This window comes from Filicampus tigris, chromosome 17 (genome assembly GCF_054856515.1).
Source record: "Filicampus tigris isolate MCC_2025a chromosome 17, RoL_Ftig_1.0, whole genome shotgun sequence".
Taxonomy (NCBI): domain Eukaryota; kingdom Metazoa; phylum Chordata; class Actinopteri; order Syngnathiformes; family Syngnathidae; genus Filicampus; species Filicampus tigris.
Genome location: NC_141233.1, coordinates 4,961,557 through 4,986,253, shown reverse-complemented (window position 1 = coordinate 4,986,253; position 24,697 = coordinate 4,961,557). Strand labels below are relative to the sequence as shown.

Below are 24,697 nucleotides of genomic sequence, written 5' to 3'. Positions count from 1 at the left end.
TGAGTATAAGTCACAAGATCAGCTAAATTATGACAAAAAGAGTGATTTATAGTCCGAAAAATAAAGTAGTTGTCTTCAAGCGATTCTGACTCTCTTTCAACAATTTACTAATAAGGCACTTTGGATGCTGCAGGCCGTTGCTTTGATAAGTGAAGTGGAGCAATTGTTCCTTTTCTCATTTATCCACCGGCTAATTTTACCTGAATGAGTTCAATTTTCCCGATTTTTTTTTTTTCCCCACATTTTTTTTTATTTTTTCATTTCACTCTTGTGTCTTTATCCATCTTGTCCATCCTTTATTTTTTTTCACTTCCCTCCATTCTGACACTATGCATTTTAATCTTCCTGAAATATTCCCTCTTCTCCAACAGTTCCCCACTATTTTCCTTCCTTTTAGTTTCAGGTCATCATATTTATATGAAAATATTAGCTATCGATTTGCTTTTCTATTTGTAATTTGGGGGAGATTTTACACACTACACCTACTGCAGGAATAAATTCATTTTTGGAATATTGATTTATAGTTTTAATATAAGAAATCCATGCATGTGAGAGAAAAGATGATTGCAAACACACTGGCTGGTGAGTTATTTGAAAGTGTTAACTAGCATTGCAAAAAAAAGATCTGTTCCACATGAACGTCAAAGTGAGGTCATTTGCAGCAAATATATTAGCAGATCCCGAGTGTGTGCGCATGTTTGCCTCTTTGTGGGCGCGGCGGGAGCATTCTGGAATCTGACATACTGTTGTGGTTGTGTCGGTATTACCTCTATTTCTGTATCCACGTGAAGGTATGATATTCTCCAAGAGGATTGCATTCCTCCTGTTTTCATAGACCGCTCTGCCTTCCAGCTTTAATCTGACATGTGTAAAGAGGCTCTCCAGCATTTGTGGCTGAGGGAAATCAATTCGAAGTAATCAAGATTTGTGTGTGTATGTGTGTTAAAACATGCTGGCCTTTAGAGTTTTAGCTTATTGTTTTCTCCAGCAACCGGTCTCTTGTGTAAACAGTGAGTAGAGGTAGACGCAGCCATGTCTCTTGTGGCTTTGTGTGTCTTTGTTTGTGTTGGCAGTTGGCAGCAGTGTTTCCCAGTGGTCAGGTGGCTTGACAGTAGGGGAGGTTATATCATCTTGGACAAGTGCCCCCATTAAGGCAGTATATTATTTTGGCTTAGTATTTAATATTAAAGGACAGTTTTTGCATTGTGTTACAGAGATTCCAAACTTAAGTATTGTAAGAGTATCCGGAGTTGGAAGGAAATCTGCACATATCTGCCAACAGGGGGCACCTTTGAATCTACAGGTCGGGGCCTTCATTACTCATAAAATTATGGTGTTTAAAATTAGTTTCATGTTTTGGCAAGTTATCAAAATTTGCTGCCCTGCTCTGCCCACTTGCTATGTAATGTTCAATATTTGCTGTTGACCAGCCGTGTAGCATACGTTGTTCAAATTTGGTAGCAATTTGTGAAAAATATTTGGCAGGTTGGATTTTGAATCACACCATTCTTTTTCTGGGCACGGACTTTCAATATTTTTTTGTGGGCGATATGCAGAGCTGGGCATTTGACTACAATTTGCAGGTCCGTTTATCGCCATCCGTCTGTAGCCTGGGTACCCTTCCACTTAGGGGTGTAATGATACAGGTGGGTGTATTCATACGTTTCGGTATGGCATATTCGGTTCGGTCCACTTGCGTTCGGTTCGGTCCACTTATTAGCGCGCGCTTACACACGGGCGCTATTGACTGTTGCACGCGGGAGAGGAGGGCGGCAGCACTAAAGAGGAGCCAGGACGCCAGAAGCTGCGATAAATCATAAATGCACGGATAAATGGCATTATAATGGCATACGCATACAAGCCATAGCTCGAAGGTCCCCTTCGTACACTGCGGTCTCCTGTTTGAGAGCATTCTGGCTTTCCTGTTAAATCGCCGATGGGGAAAGCTACGTGGAGGAGTCCCAAAGTTGTGTGACGACATTGCTACATGAGATTGTCGGCCATGTTGCATCTAGCACGTCTAACATGCACGGCATCATCCGACTGTGAATGTTTCTTAGACGAGGGAGCAAGCAGTATTTTTTGCCAAAAACAAAGTACAACAGCTCTGTTCTTCGTTCTCCACTGCTTCTCTCGCCAGCCGTACGATGCATTTATGAACCTCGCAAACATCACAACTCAGCAAAACACAAATCCGACCACAACACAGATAACCCAATTCGTTACAATATGCTGTTGAACGTTCAAAGATTTCAATGCCTAAAAAGTGTAAATAATTTCATAAAGACATTAAAGTTACTGTATTTCATTATAAAAAGTGTTTTAATACACTTAGCAATAATTGTAACTGTTATTGTATGTATTTTTTTTTCATCACAAAAAGTGTATATGTAATGTAATGACAACTTGTCTTTAACTTGAATACTTACAAGCATACATTGTTCAAATTTGGTAGCAATTCCTGAAAAATATTTGACAAGTTAGATTTTGAATTACAACATTCTTTTTCTGGGCACGGACTTTCAAGAATTTTTTTGTGGGTGATATGCAGATTTGTTTATCGCCCTCAGTCTGTAGCCTGGGTATTCTTCCGCTGTCCGTTTATCTGCCTTCTTATCAAGCCGGATCAAATAGTTTTCGCCTACAGGTTGGTCTGTCTATCATTTTAAATGCTCTTCCGTTAGCTCTTCCATCGACCAACATCGACGTATGTTTGTTTTTTCAAAATAATTACATTTTTGTAATATGGGAACCCCTCACATTGTGGTTAATTTGATCAAACGATTATCACGAAGAAATCAATTTCAAGAGGGCGAATAATTTGCTTTAGGTTTTATGGATTGAACGCTCTTTTTCACCAGTTCCTTGTCAAGTTATCCTGAATCTATCTGTTAGAAGCGTTAACTCCAGAAACAGTAATGCCGTGTCAGAACTCGTGCCGACACTACATCGCGCAACTGGTCAAAACACATTTAGTTGCTACAGATGCTAATAGCAAGCAAATGGGATCCATGAACACGACGTCAAACCAAAAGTGACAACTGTGCGTCCTTATATAAAATGTCAAGAGGTGGACGTCTGGCTCTTTCAAGTTCAAGTAGCACGCGTAGTTGTTGTCGTGAAGAAGTGGTCTTCATCTCAACGGAAGCGCCACTCTTAGCTGCGGGCACACCAAGCCCCAACAAACATTTTAGGAATGTCACAGCTCTGCAGTCCCCTTGTTTTTTCCTCACATCTTTTAATGCCCCCGTCCCGCCATTGTCCGTCCCCACTCTTTTTTGGGCTCTCTTGACTTATTCACTTTTTTCAAATTTCACACTGTCCTTGCAACTGTGTGGCAAAATCTTACCCATGACCTGGAATCTCCTTATTATGTTAGTCATATATATTGAACAGATAACAGTAGAATTCTGTAACAAATGGGACTGAATAAAGCTCCCCAAGAGGTTTGTATAAATGCCTCACATTAGCAAACAACAATGTTTTCACACTGGGATACAGAAGTGTTTGATTTTAGCATCTAAAGAGTCCAGCAAGTAGTGCCTCAAATGGGAAGGAAAGCACTATAGAGATGGAGGTTAGGGAAAATGCTTTGGCAGTAAAGCAGTGTTCCCACGAGACAGAAAATATAAAGAGTGTTCATTTATAACAGTTTAGACAGAATATTGTTGGATTAGTATGCTCCATTGCGTCAGGTTTACATGAACAAATGCTTGTGTTGCAACAATACATCACAAATGCACCCACTGGGAGGATTTACACTAAATACAGTCACACATTTCTCATAGAAATAGTTTTATTCAGCAATTATAGTTTTCTTTTAATCCAATATTTTATGTCTGGCAAGGCTTTAACAGATCCTTACTGAATGAAATCAGTAGTTAGAGATTTCCTTAAGCAGCCTTTTGATATTGTGGGAACATCTGAAATTTGAATGAATTAGAACTGTTTCGTGGCGACTCAAAACGCTGCCCAGATTGGATTTGGTGTATGAACGCATGCCGCAACACAGTGAATGATTAGGTAAAATAAGACATCAAAAGTCGTTTTCTCTGGACTGCCAAGCAACTGACAAGCAAGTCCAATGTTTGTATTAACAGAAGCTATTTTAACTTTGGTTGGTCATCTGTCACACAGCAACCTGTCCATGTGACAATGATGGTGGCTATCAGCCCCATTCAGTCTCTCTGATGTCTTCCTGCCGCACACGACTTGCTGCTGGCCTTTGGCACCTCATTTCCATGACTTGGCAGCTGACAGCAAATGTACCCACCTTCCCATCTTGTCGCACTTCTTCCAAATACTCACTGGATTATCATATTTTATTCTTGCTGGGCTGAGGGCCTTTGACCATTTGCACCTGACACTTAAAAGACTGTGAATTTAGGAGTTGACAGACGGGAGCGGGCACAATACATTTTTATATGGATTTTTGATCACATACTATCATTTCAACATTCATATCAAAATGATGAAATTGTAATTGTGACATCTTGAAGAATTAGTTTCTTCAATGTGCTGCTGGCAGGTGGGGCTTTATTGCACAGTTTATGGATGCAGTGTCACTGCATGAGAAGCCACTCTAAAATCAATGAAACACTAACACAGCAGTGAGTCTTTTTACAGTTGTCAAAGGAAATCATGGGACCAATCTGCGGAAAGTACCATTAGATTACACTGGTCAAAACATTTTTCATTCATTTTTTTTAATCAGAGATGTAAGTAAACTTTTAAAGTTTTTTTTTTTTTTTTTTTTGCACTGATTCCAAATCTGCCCTCATTTTGATCTAGCACATCAGGTTTTCATAATAGTAATAACGATCATCATTAATAATAATATTAACATGCAATGTAATATCGTACTTAATAATATTTATATACTACTTATTAACTAAGGGTAGGGTTGCACGGTATACCGGTACCAGTATAGTATCACAATACTAGAGTTTTTAAAACGGTACTATACTAACATTTAAAAACAAATGGGACTGTACTTTTACTGTATTTAATTTTATTGAATGTGATTAAATTGGTAAATTGGAGCCGGTCTCGAAGAGCGTGTGTGACGTCGTTGCCCACGCGCCTCCGCCTCCTTATGCTCACAGGCAGAGAAAGTGAAGTCGCGCAGACAATGCAGGTGGAAGACAACGAGGAACAGAGCCCGTACTCGTTGATAAAACGGGGACCCGAAGTACGGTGTGAAAGTACTTCGGGTTCAAACCGAATGACAAAGGCGAGCCACTGAACACGGAAGGCCGCGTGGCACTGCGGTGCTTCTGTGCAACAAAGTCTGCCTCGCGAAGGGAGACACCATGTCAAATTTGTCCACACATCTGAAGGACAACCATGAGAATTTGTTCCGCGACTTCTGTCAAGAACGAAAGGTGATAATGTTGTCGACCCAGTTCACTACTCTGTAATGTCAATAAAATTAGTATAAAGCTCCTCCCAGCCCAGTCGTAAACTTTGAGTAGCCGACATACAGAGAGCTAAAACATGTCCAGGGGGTGAAATTAAGCTGTTTTATTCGCCAAATGTGAGCGATTTTTGTAATCGTTTAGTAATTTATGAAGGCCAATGGTCTAAAAACAAAAAAAAGTAAAGTCAACCATATCTTTCTTGTGTAGAAGCGTTTAATAAAATATTGTGAAGAGACAAAATGTGATTGCTTTGTTTGGAAATCAATTTAGACAGACCAACATAGGAAAAAGTAATTCTAACAAATGACAATTTTGTATTACTGTATTGTCTGGTAAAAAAAAACAACCTGTTTGTCTAGTCTACTCGTCAGTTATTGGCCATGCCAAAAAGACACTTTCAGCCCCTGAACATGTCCATGGTTAATAAATACATCAAATATATCTTTAAAACAGTAATTACATTCTTTAAATATTTAAATAACCAATTAAGGCATAAACATGATATAAATTATATATTATATTGAAACCCGTTTTTGCAAAACATTTTATTAGCCCACAATAGCTAATCCTATCCTAGATGATATAATGAGCCTCAATTTATTTTTCTAGCCATGTCCATTAAATGTTTCATGTATGGTTTCAAAACATAAACCCTTTGAATAATAAGAGCAAAAAAATAAGGCAATGTCATTCAAATTAAAATGATCATGTTAATTAAATGGGCGGCACGGTGGTCGACTGGTTAGCACGTCCGCCTCACAGTTCAGAGGTTGTGGGTTCGATCCCGGCTCCGGCCACCCTGTGTGGAGTTTGCATGTTCTCCCCGTGCCTGCGTGGGTTTTCTCCGGGCACTCCGGTTTCCTCCCACATTTGGAAACATGCATGGTAAGTTGATCGGACTGTCTAAATTGCCCCTAGGTGTGATTGTGAGTGCAGATGTTTGTCTCTGTGTGCCCTGCGATTGGCTGGCAACCAATTCAGGGTGTCCCCCGCCTACTGCCCAAAGACAGCTGGGATAGGCTCCAGCACGCCCGCGACCCTTGTGAGGATAAGCGGTATGGATAATGAATGAATGAATGAATGAATGAATGAATGTTAATTAAAATACCGTACCTTCTCCCTCCACCAACAACAGAAGTCTAGTGCTACTGGCTCAGAGAGGGTGACATCACCCACTCATAAGCAACCTACTCTCCAAGATGTCTTTCAGCAGCATATGAAGTACCCAAAGGACAGCAAAGATGCTAAAAGGCTCAACAGGGCAGTTGCAAAGTTTATCTGCATGGATCAAGTGCCAATATATTCAGTCGAGAAAGTTATTAAAGTTATTGTGCCCAAAGTCTGTTTTAAAATAAAGGACAATATTGACATTTGAGTGTTTAACCTATTTGCAAAAGTATCGAAAAGTATTGAAATACATGTTGGTATCGAAACAGAAATTTGGTATTGTGACAACCCCAATTAAGGGTTGCGTTCAGCAACAGTTGGAATTTTTTTCGTAAACGTCAAAGGTATGGATTACAGCGCATGGTCAAATCATTATTGCACAAGCTTTTAAAAACGAAAAAGGAAAATCGGATTTCTTGAAAAAAAAAGATATTTTTTAAATCAGCATCAAAAATACGTTAAGGGACACAGAAAGCCTCTCTGATTAAAATTGGCAGTTGACCAGTGTTATTTATCTTTACGAGATATAGCAGAAGGGGAATGTCCAGAATGCCATTGCAACTATACAGAAAGAATGCATCATTTTCCTTCCAGTTCGAACTTCTGATTGTGGGGGCGACATTAGGCAAACAAAACTTGCAAGTGAGGAAGTGGTTTACATTTGACCAAATTATTTCAACATTTTTTTTTTGTATATGTAAACAAAGGTGTAAATTGCTTCTGGAAAAACAGAGGTGAGTCAAGTCCCACATTTTGATGCTTTTTGTGTATCATTTCAAACTTTGCACACATTTGTAACAATAATTCAACCACTCATATCAAATGTTTGATTTGATAGTTTGTTTTTGCTTTTCATACTTTCGCCACATGTCACCATGTTTTTGCTGTATCATAGTATATTTGGCGAACGTGTTTAGATGCCTGCCTGTTTACATGCACACAGATATTATAGGATTGTGCAGCAGTATGCAAAGGCATTACTAAAGCCTTTGTGTGTCTGTGGGTGACACCGATGTGAGAAGACATGCCATGTGACGTTGTTTTGGTTCTCGCTTAGTCAAATGCTAACCACACACCTGTTGACGACATGTGACCCACCCTTGACTCAGCACTGACTGCACTCAGCTGTTCCAAATGCAAATTGCTAGAGTGCACAATAGCATAGCCTTAAAATACATACAGGCTTTTGCAGTCAGTAACTACACCGCTGACTCATTAAAAGACTTTTACATCTACACACCACAGGTAGTAGTAATATGATTGTTAATCATGTTGGCGGGTTTCACGTATGTCTATTTATGCCAGCCAGGAATTTGAATGTGCGGGTTGTGTTTGCACCTCTGCAGGCTGTGCCACAGATGGCAGCCCGCTCCCTCAAGCACTTTACGCTCACAGACGCATGCGAACGTGTTGTGTAAGGTATTCTGTGATGGCGAGAGGAGAGTCGCAGACAGCATTTCTGTTGAAGTCTGCAGAATACAACACATCCCATCTCCCCATTGCTGTCTGGTTCCGTTGTCTTGCAGCACTCAGTTGTTCTCCATCTTGTTTTATTTCCATGCACATGGTGTAAAGCACACCAGGTTTATTTTGTAACAACACGGATATAAAGTGCATGCACAGGCTTATATTGTACAGCAATTGAGGCAAAAGGCCTTTGACTTCGTCCTTTTTTTAAGCCTTTGCCAGGTGGTAATGGTTACAAGACTTTAAAAGCAGTCAAAAAAGCCAAGTGTAATTTACTGCACTATGACCGTAGCTGTCACATCACACCTCCTTAAACAAAGGCTCCATTTTTGGGGGGTTATACCAGCATATGGCCTCCGCAATGGTTTCTTTTCACAGCCCTAACCCTCTACCTCTCCTGCGTTCATCACTGGTATGACGAGCTGTAACTACCTGATGATGAAAAGACCAATTATTTTTCGGCCGTTCCCACTTGGGCCCTTGAGTCCGAAGAAATGGTGTCATGAAATTATGCATTACTCCTCTGGAATGTGTTGATAAATTCAAATGTAGTGTTAGATGGTCTGCATAAAAGTAACAATCCAAGAAAGCAGTGCTTCGTCAAAGGCCATTGTTCTTTTCCATAAAGTGGGGACTACTACTTTTTGGTTGAAAGCGTGCCCCGAGTGAGGAAAGTCATGTCTTCTCCATGAGCAAGCTTAAGTTTAAGTGAAATGGACGGGTGGCCATGCACCGGTTTGTAATGATTTAAAAGAAGTCGAGCTGGAAGGCAAAGGCTTGAATTTATGTTCCGAGCCCCACCGATGGTCATAAGCTTAGAGTAACAACTGATAGAATGAGCTCATAGGATATGAGTGTCCCAAGCAAATTTCCTTCACAGGTTGGCTTGGCTGAGCATTACGCACATGGTGAGAAGCCGAGGTATTTTGGAAGGAGCATCGAGTTGAGCCCCTGCTCCATTACATCAAAAATCATTTGAAGTGGCAGAGCTGGGCATTCCGTATGTGATGGACCGCTCCGTCTGTCCGTCACTGATGGACACCCGTTTTACTGACGGTTGATGAACGACAGGGACATTTTTTTAAATAGACGGATTAATTATAGACGGAAACCCCCATTATTTAGTCGCCATTCGTCTGCAGTCTGTCATTAGTCTATTTTTTCCGGTGTGAGTCACTATTTCTGTTCATTCATCGTCCCCCAAGGATGTGGGGTTTAAGGGGGAAGTTTAGTCGGACTGGGCGACGGGCGGTCGTTTAAAATTAGAGGCGGGGATGGTGAATAACGGACGCTCAATTTTTAGTAAAATGCCCAGCTCTGGCTATTAGAACATTAGCTTCCAACTTTTTCCCGAAAGACCCCATCCTCTGGGCATACAAAGGCATACATGTTTCTCCAAAAATAAAGTGAAGCAGTTTATTCCTTAATCCCCTGAGATTGGCATGTGATCCAAAGGTTTAGAATAAGATGCTGTGTTGTCGCAGTCAGTCAGTTTACCAGGGTTGAGTGACGCTGAGTTCAAGCCTGCTTGTTTTTGCACGCTTTTGCCTTTAAAAGCTTTTGTAAGCAAAGAGCAAACGGTATAGATGGCACTCTTAAACCATGTCACAGACACATTTTGACATATGTTATGCATAAAAAAACTGTAAAATATTGGATTATAATGGAAGGGAACCTTTAAGAATGTAAACTAGGTTTCCGTGTCATACCTTGTCACTGCTGCATTCCGAGCTCAGAGGGATCTCATTTGAGAATATTCGTGTAAAGATGAAGGCAAAAGGGTCTCAAAGGGGAAGAAATAAACCATTCAAACAATGACAGTACAATGTTATTGAAGACAGCCCTTAGTAGTATAATAATCCTTGTCAAATGTTCTGGTATGAGTAACAATAAACCTTATCCTTTGTATTCTGTATCCACTGCATTCGAAGGAAGCTAATTTCACTTTAAATGCACACATCAATTCTCATTGGAGCCACCCGCCGTGTTATGGAATTTTAAAGTATCCTTTAATTTATATTTACATATTTTCTGGCAGTTAAAGCACTTGAGTTGTTCATTTTCCTTCTGTCGTTAATGGAGCATGAAATTAACCGGAACTAATTTATCGATCACTGACGGTATTGGATGTACGTCACAGACCTCATGCATGTAGTCCTTAAAGCGGATGTCAACCCAAACATATTTTTTTCAAGAATATGTTCCTAGCAGGCCAACTAGTTGAAACATGGCATTCTGATTAATTTTGCGTTTGTGGAATATAAATTAAGCATCAAAATGCACTCGTTTTTAGCCATCTCTGGGGGCGGCCATTTTGTCTTTTGTCGACCGGACATGACATCACAACTGCTCACAACGACCAATCACGGCTGGCCTGTTTTCTGAATTTGAGCCGTGATTGGTCATCGTGAGCAGTTGTGATGTAATTTTCAGTCAACAGAAGACAAAATGGCCGCCCTCAGAGATGGCTAAAAACGAGTGGATTAACATTTATTCCACAAACGCAATTTTTTTCAGAATGCCCTGTTTCAAGTAGTGGACTTGCATAGAACATATTCTTGAAAAAAAAAGTTTGTGTTGACTTCCCACTTTAAGGACTTGGTTTTAGGACCCAAATGCCGAAGGTTATAATCTCATCTCACTATGGACAAAAATAAAGAAACACTAAATTGAAATTCTGCACACTGGGACAGACTATGGGGAGATGCTTGATGTTGTTCTTGAGCCTTTTTCAGGTGCCCTTGGACAAGAGACTAAATGCATGGACATACTAAGCGGGTTCATGAATGGAACCGACACCTACGCATGGGCCATAAATGAGGCCTCCTTTAATTATGCTGCCACTGCTTGTGAGAGTTGATAAATCTTTAGTTGACTAATTTCCTGCACCAGGTAGAGCGGCTGCACTTTTGTTCTTTGAGTCCTATTGGAAACTCAGGAGAAAATCCCATCCCAGATCTCATCTACAAGCATACAGTTCTTATCTTTCCAGAGGCAGATATTTTTTACACAGTCCTTTGATAGCGCAAGTGTACTTAATGTTGTGCTCTTTCAGTAGATTGAGGTGATGTAAGACTACTGCAGTAGATGCGTAAGTCTGTAACTCACCTTCATCAGCCTTCTTGCATCCAGATGTAGACAGCTATAGTGAGTGAATACATGCAGAATATGAATATCATGTTAATGAGCATCCGTACATTTTTCCGAGGAAAATGATTATAAGATTGAATGCGAGTCTCCGTGGGCACCATCTTAGGGCATCTCGCTAGTCGCTACTATGTAGTCGGTATTATCTTATTTGAAGTGCTCTCGCTCCATCTTCATTGCAGCGCCTGCCTATCTGCTCCTTTTCTTAATCCTCTGCAGAGTAGGTGTGCGAGAGCGGGAGTCAGAGGGAGAAGAGTGCTATTTGCTTAATCAAATCCTCCAAGGAAGCAACCCTTCTTTGATCCACTTCCAAGCGCACCGTGTTCACTTTCAGTTGGCCGTCCATCACTTGCGTTTTCTCTCTTTCACTGCATGTATTTGTATGTCGGACAAGATGGGGCTGAAAGAAAGGGAAACCATGCGGACAATGGCCAGCATTTTCCCCCGTCCCCGCTCTATTTCCAACTGCCTCGCTCTTTTCCGATTTTTCTTCGTGTCACTTTTGTTGTGAGCCGTTGAGGTCAGACTGGCACAGGCAGGCATTGTCGTAACCAGAGGCGCTGTCTGAGCAAGAAAGTACGCTTGTAGCTGAGCTCATTGTCGAAAAGACAGAGTTAGTTGGGGATTGGCCTTTTGTTTGACAAAAGACACACTGCAACAATGGTGCATTTGCTTGTACGCAAAGCCCTTAACACATTTGATTTTTATTTCTAGAAGCCAACTACTTGTCATATTTAATCTGCTTCACATTTCTGAAGAGATATCAGTGTGCTGTATTTTCCTAAAATGTTGTAAACTGTGTCTCAATCAATCAACGTGTGTGTTGTTCCCTTGTAACAAGTAAGCACCACTCCCCAAAGTAGACGCGTAACCCTACCCCCTCCCCAAAAAGTATTGTGACTGTAATTACCCCAATTCATCCATCCATCCATTATCGATACCGCTTATCCTCACAAGCTGGAGTCTGTCCCAGCTGTCTTCGGGCAGTAGGCGGGGGACACCCTGAATTGGTTGCCAGCCAATCACAGGGCACACAGAGACAAACATCCGCACTCACAATCACGCCTAGGGGCAATTTAGAGAGTCCAATCGACTTACCATGCCTGTTTTTGGAATGTGGGAGGAAATCAGAGTACCCGGAGAAAACCCACGCAGGCACGGGGAGAACACGCAAACTCCACAAAGGGAGGCCGGAGCCGGGATCGAACCCACGACCTCTGAACTGTGAGGCGGATGTGCTAACCAATCGATCGCCGTGCCGCTCTACCCCAGTTCAGACACTATTAAATCACAAGCTAACTGCTGATCTTAGCAGAGCTTTGCTGTTAGCCAAAATAGCAGCGTCTACAGTGGTTTTAAGTTTGCATCAAAGTTGCTCACTCAATAGTTTTTTTTTTCTTCGTCCATTATGTGCTTGGGAGCTATGCGACTTCAGATTACTTTCACCTATTCTCTGTCCAGTGTACCTAATTTCTTGCTGTTTTTTCTGCATTTTATATTTAATAATCCTTTTTGTTATAAACTGAAGTTACACTTGACAAATATTGTATGCATGTGCATACTATTTCAAAAATTAATTGAATTACATGACCAGCATGATCAAACTTTAAAAGACAATTCGAGTCATGTTCCTGTGACAAACATTAATAACGTTATGACTTTTTTTTTCCCTTCAAAAATGTTTTGCTACAAATTGACAGGTTGTTTTGCACTGGAAGAAGGAACTACAGATTTTAAAGTACGGTAGTTCTTTTTTCCCCATTAGAGGATTTTCCGAGTGGATGCCTGACCCCGCCCCCCCTTTAGATAAGAAAATAACTCCCCAGCAACTATATGAGGAAATAGGATGCTTAAAATTTTGCTTGGAAGATAGAGGTCAGGTTTTGTTCTAATAGTCTGTATTGTGTAAGACGAATCCAACCAAGTGGCAATTCATCACAGGTACATATGAGGTACGACCAAAGCTTCTTTTTAAATCAAATGCCTCTTATTTTGTTTTTAATCAGATGCACCTTACTTCACTCACGCAAAATAAGTGTCGATAGATTTCACTTTCGCTTTTGACCTAAAGACATTTTGTTTTTTATTCAGACTTCATATTTTTGCTGTCATGTTCGTATTATTTCTTGTACTTAATGATGCATCCGAGAAGACTCATTTGTATTTCTGTCTTCCTTACAGCGAGCACCTATCTTGCGCCTTCACCTTCTTCTTGCATGGCGAGAGTAACGTATGTACCAGCGTGGAGATTAACCAGCACCAGCCCGTTTACCATCTGACTGAGGAGCACCTCACTCTGGCTCAGCAGGCATCCAACCCCTTCCAAGGTTGGTAGAGACGAGGATTACAGTTTAAATTAAAAAAAAAAAAAAAAAAAAATGAGAGACACAAAAATATTAAGAAAAAAACCCCTCCTGTGTCATGGTTGCAGACATTGTATCCGCATAAGCAACATCTGATTAACCGTGTTATCCTCCACTATCATTTTATTTGGTCCAAAAGTGGAATAGTGGAGTTTGAATTAACTAACTTTGTGAATGATCTGTTTCTGCTTTTCTTTTAGAAAAAAAAGTTGTTGCCGTTGTAAAAATGACGGCCTACTCATTTCAATACATAACCCTAATGTAGAAATTAGTTTTAACAATTTACACTGGTATACTGTTGATTCCTAATAGGGCTGCCAAGATTAGTCGACTAATCACGACGATCGTCGACAATTAAGTTAAGTCGTCGACAAGTCGTTTATCCATATATTTATTTATTTTGGCGCATTGCTTTTCTCTTGAAACAGCCTCGTCTCGCGCTTTTCCCCGCTGGCTGGTTGCCTGTCAAGGGCGCACATGCAAACCTCCCTCTCATGGCAGCATGACGGGGATTCTCGATAATCGAGAAAGGAAGCACGTTGTGGCTGATGCCTTTTTTCATTTCTGACACGTTCAATCGCGTCTGAAAGCTAGCTGTAGTTTAACCGGTGCGTGTTTGATGTCCACGGACACGATGTCCTTTTTGCTACGCTAACATATTTTAGCGTCTAATATGGATTAAGGAGGCATTAGTCAGCAAACTCGCATTTTGAACAACAGTGTGCGTATGCCGTGTTTGACATCAAAGCAGAAAGATTTCTCGCGAACGGAGTGATGCGTTCACTGGAAACTGGGAAATTCCAGTACTCAAAGTAATAAAACATGACATACTTGCCACAAGCCCTCATTGGCATCACATAACAATAAAACACATAAGTTTGTTGCAATATACTATGTTATAGTACTAACAATTTTTTCAAAAATATGTTCCTCCTAATAAAGATTTTTTCCCCTGTTGCATTGATCGTGCAGACCAATTTACCACTATTAATTTACCCATATTTATTAGTGAATAAGGACAAAACGTTTGGAGATAAAGGTTAAATGAAAACAAAATTTAAAACCAATACCAAAGTGTTTATTTTAGTTTGCTGTAGCACAGTGATTTTTCCTCATTTACTCCTCTGATTTCACTACCTTCCACATTAAAAAAATGCTTGGTGCCAAAGAAGAGTGAAATTTGTTTACAAGTAATCCTTTTTGTATTTATAGATATTTTCATGGAATTAGTGCAACTCTGCATAGTGTATAGTTTTGGTTTCATTTTAAAATGCACTAAACAATTGCAGCCAAAACTTTTAAAGCCACAATATTGACTTCAATTTAAGATGCACCATCATTTATGAACATCTGAGAACTGCTGGCATAAGCTGCAAAGTTTAATCAAAGTTGAATGTTGTATCATCTCATTAATTTGTACATACATAAAGAATCAAGCTGTAAATGAATTATGGTTCTATAAAAGCAGCTGCTTGCTGGTGCGACGCGCCGCAATTTACATATGATCCGATTAGTCGACTAATCGCGACTACTGTTGGTGATTAGTCGACTACCAAAATAATTGTTTGTGGCAACCCTAATTCCTAGTGTTATGACACTTCTGCAGTCAAGGTAATTGCTTCAGTATAATTCAAAGGACATATGTCAGAAGTGAATGTCTGTTTAGTTCTGCAAGAAAACGCCCCTAAAACGTTAATTTAATTTACATGACAGATCTAGTCAGAAATATATTTTAGGGCTATTTTTGCACACAACATACCCTTTCAAAGACACCACTTAGCACAAAACAACTCTAAGCTTCTCAGAAAAGCTTACAGCCTGTTAGTATTGAAGAATAATGATGGAAATATGTGTCTCCTAATCTGTCTCTAGTGTATATTTAGGCAATAAATACTTAGTATTTATGACTGCATAATATTTGATTGAAGAGTCCTGTGTACAGTGTATTAATGTACACGCTGTCTCACTCTTCTATCAAATGTCATTAATTACAGAGAAATTACAATCTCGTTTAGTTGTAAAACATCTGAGCCTATAATTGTATTCATACATCGTATAACCATACCCAGGCAAACACTGTGCAATCCCAAAGTCGGCCCAAAGTGTGCGTTTTCACTCTGAGAAAATGCTAATAATGATATGAACTTCAACTTGTTTGATCCTGTGAAAGAAATGGTTTGCCTTATAAACAATACTGTCATAACACACTCATTCATCTTATATCAATATCAGACATTAGGTAAGACTCTTTAAACAAAAAAAAAGGCATTCTGCTGGACCCCGCTGTTCTTCAATCAAAATCCTGCAGCGGATTTGCAGTTGAAAGCATCTTTATATAAACTTAACATGGTACTTGTGTTATACCCAGCAGTTTAGAGGTGCACGCTGCTGCCCTTTTTGAGTAGGTTGTTGTTGTTGTTTTTTCAGCTATCAAAAGCTCTCTGCATGTAGGAATGGTCCTATTGCTTCTCATCAGTTATAAAATTGTGATCCAGACCTCCCATCTTGATGCTGCCACTCCAGTGTAATAACATTGTTCTCCTTCTCTATCCACAGCTGTAATTCATATAAAGCCGTCCCCTCTAGACAGAAGGTTACGATAAACAATTTGCTGTGAGGTTTATTTCATGATATGGTACAGAGCCTTGTGACATGAGTTGTAATCACTTACTGTAGCAAAACTGGTAGCCACACTCACCCACAGGGATTCATTTAACACAATCATCCAGTTGTGCATTCACCAACTAGTAGATTGTTAATGATGTCATTTTATTAGTCTATAAATAAATGTCACAGTTTCTCACATAAACACATAGCTCAAACATGTCCACTGTGAGAGCTCATCACTTCAGTTAAATTACTCCATCTGCTTCTGTGATTGCTGCCTTGACAGTCTTACTGTTGCTATATTGGAATTAAAGTCATCCGTTTTGATTGGATGAACTGCAGCCACTATTAAGCACTTTTGTAATATTGTGAGAAGTGCTTACATTTATGAGCTCAAAAGAAGTAGGGTTACTGTTCAGGCCAAAGTTATTCATACTGGTTGAGTTAAAGTATTTGTTGACAGGTATCTTTTAGCTGGATTATAAAAAAAAATGGCTTAAATATGTGTTCAGAGATATCAGTCAAATTTGTAAGAATTAAATCTGACACATTGGTTCTGAGCAGTGCACCATCTGGAAAAATCTCGAGTAGGGGTCCTTAACTTTTTTGAAGTGGAATGCTACTTCTTGGGTATTGATTAATACGAAGGACCATTGGTTGGATACAGTCTTCCCACATAACACATGTAATGATTTCTCATAATAATTATTAACAGTAATTTAACAAGGTAAGAAACAGATAAATATCAGTTTCAGTATGTTGTTGTTGTTGTTGTTTTTGTTATCATCCTTTCGGCTTATCCCCTCAGGGGTCGAACACTTCTATAAATCTCTGCAAGTTTTTACATTTTTAAATGATCACTTGTAAAACATTTCAAAGACATCAAGAAAGTCACAATGTCCCATCACTGGTCAGCTATTTTTAGAACAGGCTCACAGGCTACTCTTGTGGTCCTTGGGGGGTGACCTAGTGCCTGGGAGCGCCATGTTGATGACCCCTGATGTAGAGCATTCCAGACGATTTTAAAATTTGCAAGATTTCATATCAATGTATTAAAAGTGACTGTGTAATAATGTCATAATGAATATAGTGAGTACAGTATATGGTCGTTTTTTTAAAGTCTCTTAAATTCATTTTTTGCCTTTTTTTTTTTTTAATTTGTCATTTAAGACCCATTATTTGACATCCAGCTGTGTTTCCCCGCTGCACTCTCTCTCCTCCAAGCTATCTAAGTTTGGTGTTAGGGAAGAACTGACTTCCATCCACCTAGGTCCATCTATCTTCACTCCGTCTCCACCTCCTCCCCCTCTTCGTCCCCTCACCTCTGCCGAGCTCAGTTTACTGTTCGACAAAGCAGATCTCTCCAGGATGTGACCCCATAAAAGGGCGCCGAGTGAATGGAATGAACTCTCAGCCCATTACACTGATCTGAGAACATTTGACATGTCTTCGGGGAGCCAGAGATGTACTCGAAGTGTAGAAAAGGTTGTAGGGGAAAACAGGATGCATTGAGCGGAATATGGTAAACCATCTCCGTAATTGTGCTGAATTTCATCTTGTTTCCATGACTAGCCCCCAGGTTTTGTGGCTGCGTGTGGTGAAAACATGCAGAGGGATTTAAGTGCTTGGATTCAATTAAGGTTTAATGTGATCAGGCAGAGCTGCATTTTGTTGTATAGTAACAGAAACATGACCTTCATTTTCAATGTTACAGGTCATATCTGCTGACTTTGCTGTCAGCTGGTGTGAAACGCTAAGCTACAGTTCATTCCAGAAACGTATCTTACTTATCTTCAAACCCCAGCTGCCAGTCACCTTTCACACTCACCTCGAGACGTTAGACCTGAATGTTATAGTTTTCATTTTCCCCAATAATGAGAGTGTCAGGTGTGAGAAAGGGAGCTCACACACCTGCAAAAGGGTTTCTTTCAGAAGAGGCCCAGAAACATCTGTGCCAAAAGATTTGAAAGGATAAACCTTTTCCATATCCTAATTTTTCTTCTCATTATCTGCGGCCAGTTTTGGCATCCTTGAAGCTCTTCAACGGTCCAGTCACGGGATCAATACTTCGGGCTCGGGGCCATCTAGTCTCCTAATGAAAAAGAGAGGGGGCATTAACAAATGCTCACTCACTCACTCACACACCCACCCAGCCAGTCGAACCATTTATATAACCCCTCGTCACTTACAATGTATGATAGATGCAGAGAGAGTGGCTGCATAACAAGCCAATATGGTGCGTGCGCGCATATGTGCATGTATACGCACACACTGGCACGCTTAGTCACACACGTGCGCGCGCACACGTTGATATTCATATGGTTTTCATGCGTGTACTGTATGTATGCATTATGCATGTTCGGTTATAGTGGTATCTCCATTTGCTGATGGATGAAGGTCTGTTCTATAAGCAGACTGATGGGCTCTTTGTGACTCCATATGTCTGTGCAGCGAAGTGTGTTTGTCGAGGAATGGCCCTTTTTATAAGCCTCTGTTTATGACCTCTGAGAGGCCGCTGCTTGCCAATAATTGACGTCTGGATTGCTCTGTAAGTATTTGGCAACTCCGCTGGGATTGGCTGAGTCCAGCATTGCTATGGAAAGGTCACCATGCTCCTGAATAGGCCGGAGATGACAGAATGATGAGGAAACCAAAGCATAAAGAACGGAGGAAAGAAAGGAAACATTATGAGGAATAAAAGGATTAAATTATAAGAGCGGCGATGGGGCTTAAAATATTGAAAAAAGGAAAGCAATGAAAAGATATTAAGTTCAGGATAAGCAAGGGAAAGGGCAAATAAGACATTTAGAAAAAGATTAGGGCAAATTTGGGTAAAGGATATGATTATTTTGCAGATCAGTGTGGAGGGAATGAAGCTGTAAGGAAACGCAACGAAGAGAAGGAATTGACGACGAGTGGAGCTACTGTATATAGGTGGACCTCAGATGGGTTTTGGCAAATTGTAATTTATTGTAATTTATTTATTTAAAAGGGGCAGTGCATATTAATGAACATTTACATGTAAATATGCCAGAATTAGCCAACGGCTACTTTCCATCTGCAGTCCCTAGCAAAATGTATGTTAGCGTGATGTGCTCACAGCCCCTACCCATCCTACTGGCTAACTGTGTGTCCTTCTGTCCTCCCAAATGTTTCTGTCGCAATAGTCATCCTGAGTCCATTTGGGCTGAATGGGACTCTGACCGGCCAATCGTTCAAGATGTCAGACCCACCCACCCGGAAGCTGATTGAGGACTGGAACCAGTTTTATCCCATCAGTCCCAGTGCCAAGGATGGTGTGTTAGAAGACAAGATGGAAGATATGGATTGGGAAGATGATTCTCTGGCCTCCGTAGAGGTCCTTGTTGGTCAGTTTTTTTGTGTGTGTTTTTTTTTGCATGGTGTTTTACACACTGCCATATTTGTGTTTTATTGAGTCTTTGTAAAATGTGTGTGCATGTGTTTGTGTAGGTGGTGTGCGAATGGTGTACCCAGCCTGCCTAGTGCTCGTGCCCCAGTCAGACATCCCTGTTGTGGCCCCCGTGGGGTCCTCCCAATGTACTGCCGTCTATTCGGGTGGTCACCAAGTGCCTGCATCCCAGCGAGAGCCTGCCATGTCATTGGTGACCCTCACCCCTCCCACGTCGCCTGAGGAGGTGCACACAGGTAGTCAAAACAGATAAGCGTCTGCAACACAAGAGGCTTCACTTTATTAATGGGATCTTGTCTTTGAATTAACCTGAATCACTCAATGAGTCAAGTGGTTTGTTTCTCACTGGATCTTTGTCTCTGTAGTGGACTCTCATTCTGCCCAGAAGTGGTTGAGGATGCCTTCTTCATGTGACACGTTCAGTGTGGACAGATCAAGCCACCACGGAGGCAAAATTCCTCGACAGCTTGCCAGTCAGGTTGTGGAGCGTGTCTGGCAGGAGTGCAATATCAACCGAGCCCAGAACAAGTAAGATTTTCCTTGTCTATGTTCAGTCCTATCTGACTTTTGAGTTGCCTTGTGATGCCAATGAACTTTTTTTATGTAATGTTCCTTCTTAAGCAAGTGGCAATCCCAAAACTGTTTTTATATTCATGAAGTGAAAACGATGTTTAATATTAAGTAATGAATTTCAGTGACACACAAATTGAAGTCACTACATATGTATTACCATTGTTGCTGTCCAAAATGAAGCATTGAGCCATCACTACTGAATGCTAAGCCCTGTCATTAGTACTCAATAGGAGGTGCAGAGATGCTTCTTGCCTTATTTTAAATGAGATAATCCGTGTCTGTGCCACAATGAAAAAGATTAAACTTTTCAGTCATCCTGGCAGCAGAAACCTGGAGTTAGGTTATGAGCTGAGCGCACAGGCTTTCGAAATAAAACAGTATTCTGCTCCCTTGGACAGTCGCCCTGTTAAGCAACACGCAACAAAATCACTCAACTACATTTAACATCTACCCTCAAAAGCCGGTGATGTGATAGCTTCAAATTGTTTCAACTAACGTGGATGAATTAAATAATGAAAACATACGCACATCTATCTGTCTATGATTGGATATAAAGTAAACATGATTCTTCACCTGCCCAAGCCCTGAACTCACATCCAGACCCTCACACGTATACTAACCCACCAGTATTAAAAACTGGATATATTGCAATGTCGTCCCTTGGTCTTGTGAATTATTCACTATCAGTGAATCTGACACATTGGGAGCATCGAGGGTCCTGCTGCCCCTGTGCAAGCACAAAATGTCAGCAGTAGTTAGCTATTAGCATGTCACCGAAAATACTATTGCTCCAAGCAGGGTTATAAAGTCAGTCTCAGCAACAAACTGCATTTACCGATGAATAAAGCCAGAAATAATGAAATAAAAAAACAATATAAGGCCAATGATGAACATGTGGAGTATGAGTATATCAATAATACTAAGAGTGCATATATTAATAGACATGTTGTTGTCATTTGCTTGCACCACAGGCGGAAATACTCAGCTGCAACCAACGGTACCTGTGAGGAGGACCGGACAGAGAGAGTGGGAACCTGGGATTTTGTGGAGCCTTCTGAGCGGTCGTACTGCAGCTGTTCTCGGTAAATTGCCAATTACCAACCAATCAGGTTTCTTTTCCGTACATTATATAACCACCTGGGCACACCTGTGATATCATATATCCTGCCAAACTAGTTACGGTTGTCAAAAAGAACCATTGACGTAGTAGTCAAATGAGCCTGTGCTTTGAAATTGCAATGAGTGAGTAGGCTACCTAAATGCTTGGCTCGTCTTAGAGCCATGTGTCTAACGTGGGAAATATTTCCTCCACCTGTTGAAAGCAGAGCTGGTTTGGACCACCTCTGAGATCAGCATCGGCATGTTAATTGGTTTGGATCCACCCAGCGTTTTAACCACATTGAATTTTGAAGCCCTGTTTATATACAATTTTAATGGCCGTGAGAGTTTTTGCTCTTTTCCTTTGATTTGGATGAAAGTGTTTAATGAACATTTTAACAGTAATTGACACTCACACTTGTTTTTGACAGTTCTTGTTAACTGATTTTAGATTGATAAATGTGGATGACGTTTTACAGATTTGTCAGGAAATCTGATGTGTCAATTACGTGTACAATGACAAAGACATTTGTGCATTTAAAACACGCAAAAACCTTTTTTGTTGGTCTTCATGGTCTGAAAGGTGATTTGCTTCCATTGCACAGTTCTCTGCTCACTTTTGGTCTGTGTCACCATTGCATCAAAGTCTCATTGTATTTTCATGTTCATCCTCTTTCCTCCAGACATAAATCAGTGAAGCAGCGAACAGGCGGAAATGTGGGCCAAGCTCAGACAGTGGGCCAGGCCTCCCAGACTCCTACCAAGCACAAAGCTGGAGGAGAGAAGCCAGACAAGAGTGATAAGCAGCAGAAAAGACCCCAGACACCTTTCCATCATCGAAACCTGACCAGCGAAGACACCACGATGGAGACCGAGGCAACGGCCGGCCAAAGGCTTACAATGAGGAGTCAGGATGGAGGAAGATTCTCAAGTATTCGTTCGGCAGATGTGTCAACGATCCAAAAACCACCTCAGCTCAACAGTGGGGTTGTTAGCACGGGAGGGCCGTCGGACCTTGCCAACTCCCCCCAACCCCCACCACTTAGCCCCCACCCATGCGAGCGTGGTGAAGATCCCAGGGAGGGTTTAAAGAATCCTTCCACCCCCAACAACCAACACTTTTACCAGCCTCGTCTGGAGCCATGCCTGGGCGGAGCAAAGGGCGGCAACGAGGAGCCTGTAGGCCCAGAGGGTCTGACCCAGCACTTCTCCTCACACCACGCCCACTCTTCAGCCTCTGGTTATTCAGACCCTCCCGAACCCACTGTGTATACAGGCACGGGGGTCCACCTCGAAGATGACAGCACTCACTCACCATGGAGGTTATTCAACCTATCCCGCAGGAAAGAAGCAGAGCTTCCCACACCACAGCTACCCGGGGAAAAGTTTCGGGAAGATGGTTTAACCTCACAGGACAACCTTGTGTCTGTGACCGAGTAAGTACCAATCGATAATCAGTGCTTTCTGTCTCAGCCACTAAGGAGGGGCAATTGAATGACGTGTCTTTAATCAACTGTAGGGAACATGTATCAAGCATTTGATGGGGGAATCTCTCTGGAATATTCTGAACTCATCTGACTTGTTGAGCAGAATAATTTTGCCTGGACGAGTTGTTCGAATTTAGGTTGTGTTTTTTGTTTTCTACTACAATGGTACCGTGACTTAAAAGTTCCCCAACTTACACGTTTTTCAAAAAAATTTTTATGTTAGTCATCACTTCGTCAAATTTTTTTCTCCTTTGTGTTGCGAGCCAAAATTTTTGTGGCGAGCCTCAGACACATCACAGGCTAGCTTGAGTGAAGGGGAAAAAAAAGGGAGCCACAGTTCCCAGTGTACTTTTAGCCTTTTATTGAATGGGAAAACACAGTTAGCAGTAAAACACAAAAATAAAATGAGAACACTCGCAAGCGGCTACAATAGGCCAAAACTCGCATCCAGACCCTCACACATATACTATCCCACCATGTACTTGATGTCACTCACAAGGCCACACCCCTCAAAGGCGCATACAATGGAGCCTCTCTGTTTGCAGGAACTAGGGAGCGGGCTAGCCCATGAATAGCAAAAATCTATGTATAAGTGACACCCACTAAAATGAATTCGGAAAAAGAAAATTTAAACTCCCCAAAAATCTTTTTAAAAAAGCACTTATAAACCTCCATTACACATTTTCTCCAACCTCTCCAAAAGAATTACATAAAAAGAAATTCAGTGATAGATGAATCCGCGGATGCCAAACCACGAGTATATACGGGGGTCCACTGTATACAGAAATACATTTGCAGTACAGACTTTCATCGCATGCCAATGTTCAGTCATTACATTTCATAAAACCAGTTTATTTTTTTTACATTATCTTTAATTGTTCTTTTATACAATATTGTACAATGTTTCATACAATATTTTTATGTGTTTCTTAGTCCAAACATAACAGAAAAAAGGTGGTGATTTTTGGTGGGATTAGATTAATCGCATTTCTGTTCATTGCAATATGTACCATTGATTTAATATATGATTAAATTGAGTTATGATCTTGGTCACAGAACAAATTGAACGCATAATAAGGTACCACTGTAGTTGAAACAGTTTCAGCAGCACCTTTGGTGGTTGCAGCCGAGTAATGCATCCATTTTGCCTCAATTGCTTTAAGACATGATTAATCAACGGATTCAAGATTCATAAAAAATTCTTTGTTGGAGGCGGAAAAAAAAATCTTCAGATTGTTGAATTGATTGTTCTGCCCATCCCAAACAGCCACACAAAATACAGTCGAGCCTTCACACATTTGCTGTTTCCCCTCTTATTCCTCATCTTCAGGATGTTCATTTTAGCGCTTAGCCGCACACAGCATGTTAATCCCTTGCTATATGCCCTTTTAACATCATACATCACCAATGTGCACGGCCAGCACTACTCATTGATTCCTACACACAAGCAGATGAGAACAAGAATAATAGTCGGGGTTAGATAAAGATGAACTGTTGTTATAATGGAGTCAAACCTATCGCTATAATATTGCTCGCTTTTGGGTAACACACTTACGCTGAAGAAGCTGTGTTAAGGGCGGGTGGATGGAAGAGAGCAAGGGGTGTCCAGTGTTTCCCACACCATATTAATACTTGGGCGGGCCGCCCAAGTAAACAGACGGGCGCCCAAGAAGTTTTCAAGAGAATTTAATAAAAAAAAAACGTTAATTCGCCGCCACCATTAGTGGCATACTCCTGTGGGCAGGTCCAGCGCCGAACTGGTAAAAAAAAAAAAAAAAAAAAGCGTTGTCCTACTACACGCTGTCGACCATACTCCCGGAAGTAATTTCGTTCGGGGCTGCTTGAATGCTAAGCGCTAAGATACCTTTCCCTGTAGCTGCTCGGTCTTTATTTATACTATATTTAAGTCCGGATAAAGCAGCAACGAGCTGCGTGCTG

At 40.9% G+C, this 24,697-nt stretch overlaps 1 protein-coding gene across 1 annotated transcript in view; it reads left to right on the top strand.

Moving 5' to 3' along the window:
* Positions 1-24,697, top strand: part of med13a (mediator complex subunit 13a) — an 85,027-nt gene that overhangs the window by 34,795 nt on the left and 25,535 nt on the right. The window contains exons 4-9 of the mRNA XM_086012713.1: positions 13,383-13,528; positions 19,339-19,539; positions 19,643-19,837; positions 19,967-20,129; positions 21,146-21,256; positions 21,956-22,708. Of these exons, the coding sequence (XP_085868839.1) occupies positions 13,383-13,528; positions 19,339-19,539; positions 19,643-19,837; positions 19,967-20,129; positions 21,146-21,256; positions 21,956-22,708 (1,569 nt within the window). The remainder of the gene's footprint in view (positions 1-13,382; positions 13,529-19,338; positions 19,540-19,642; positions 19,838-19,966; positions 20,130-21,145; positions 21,257-21,955; positions 22,709-24,697) is intronic.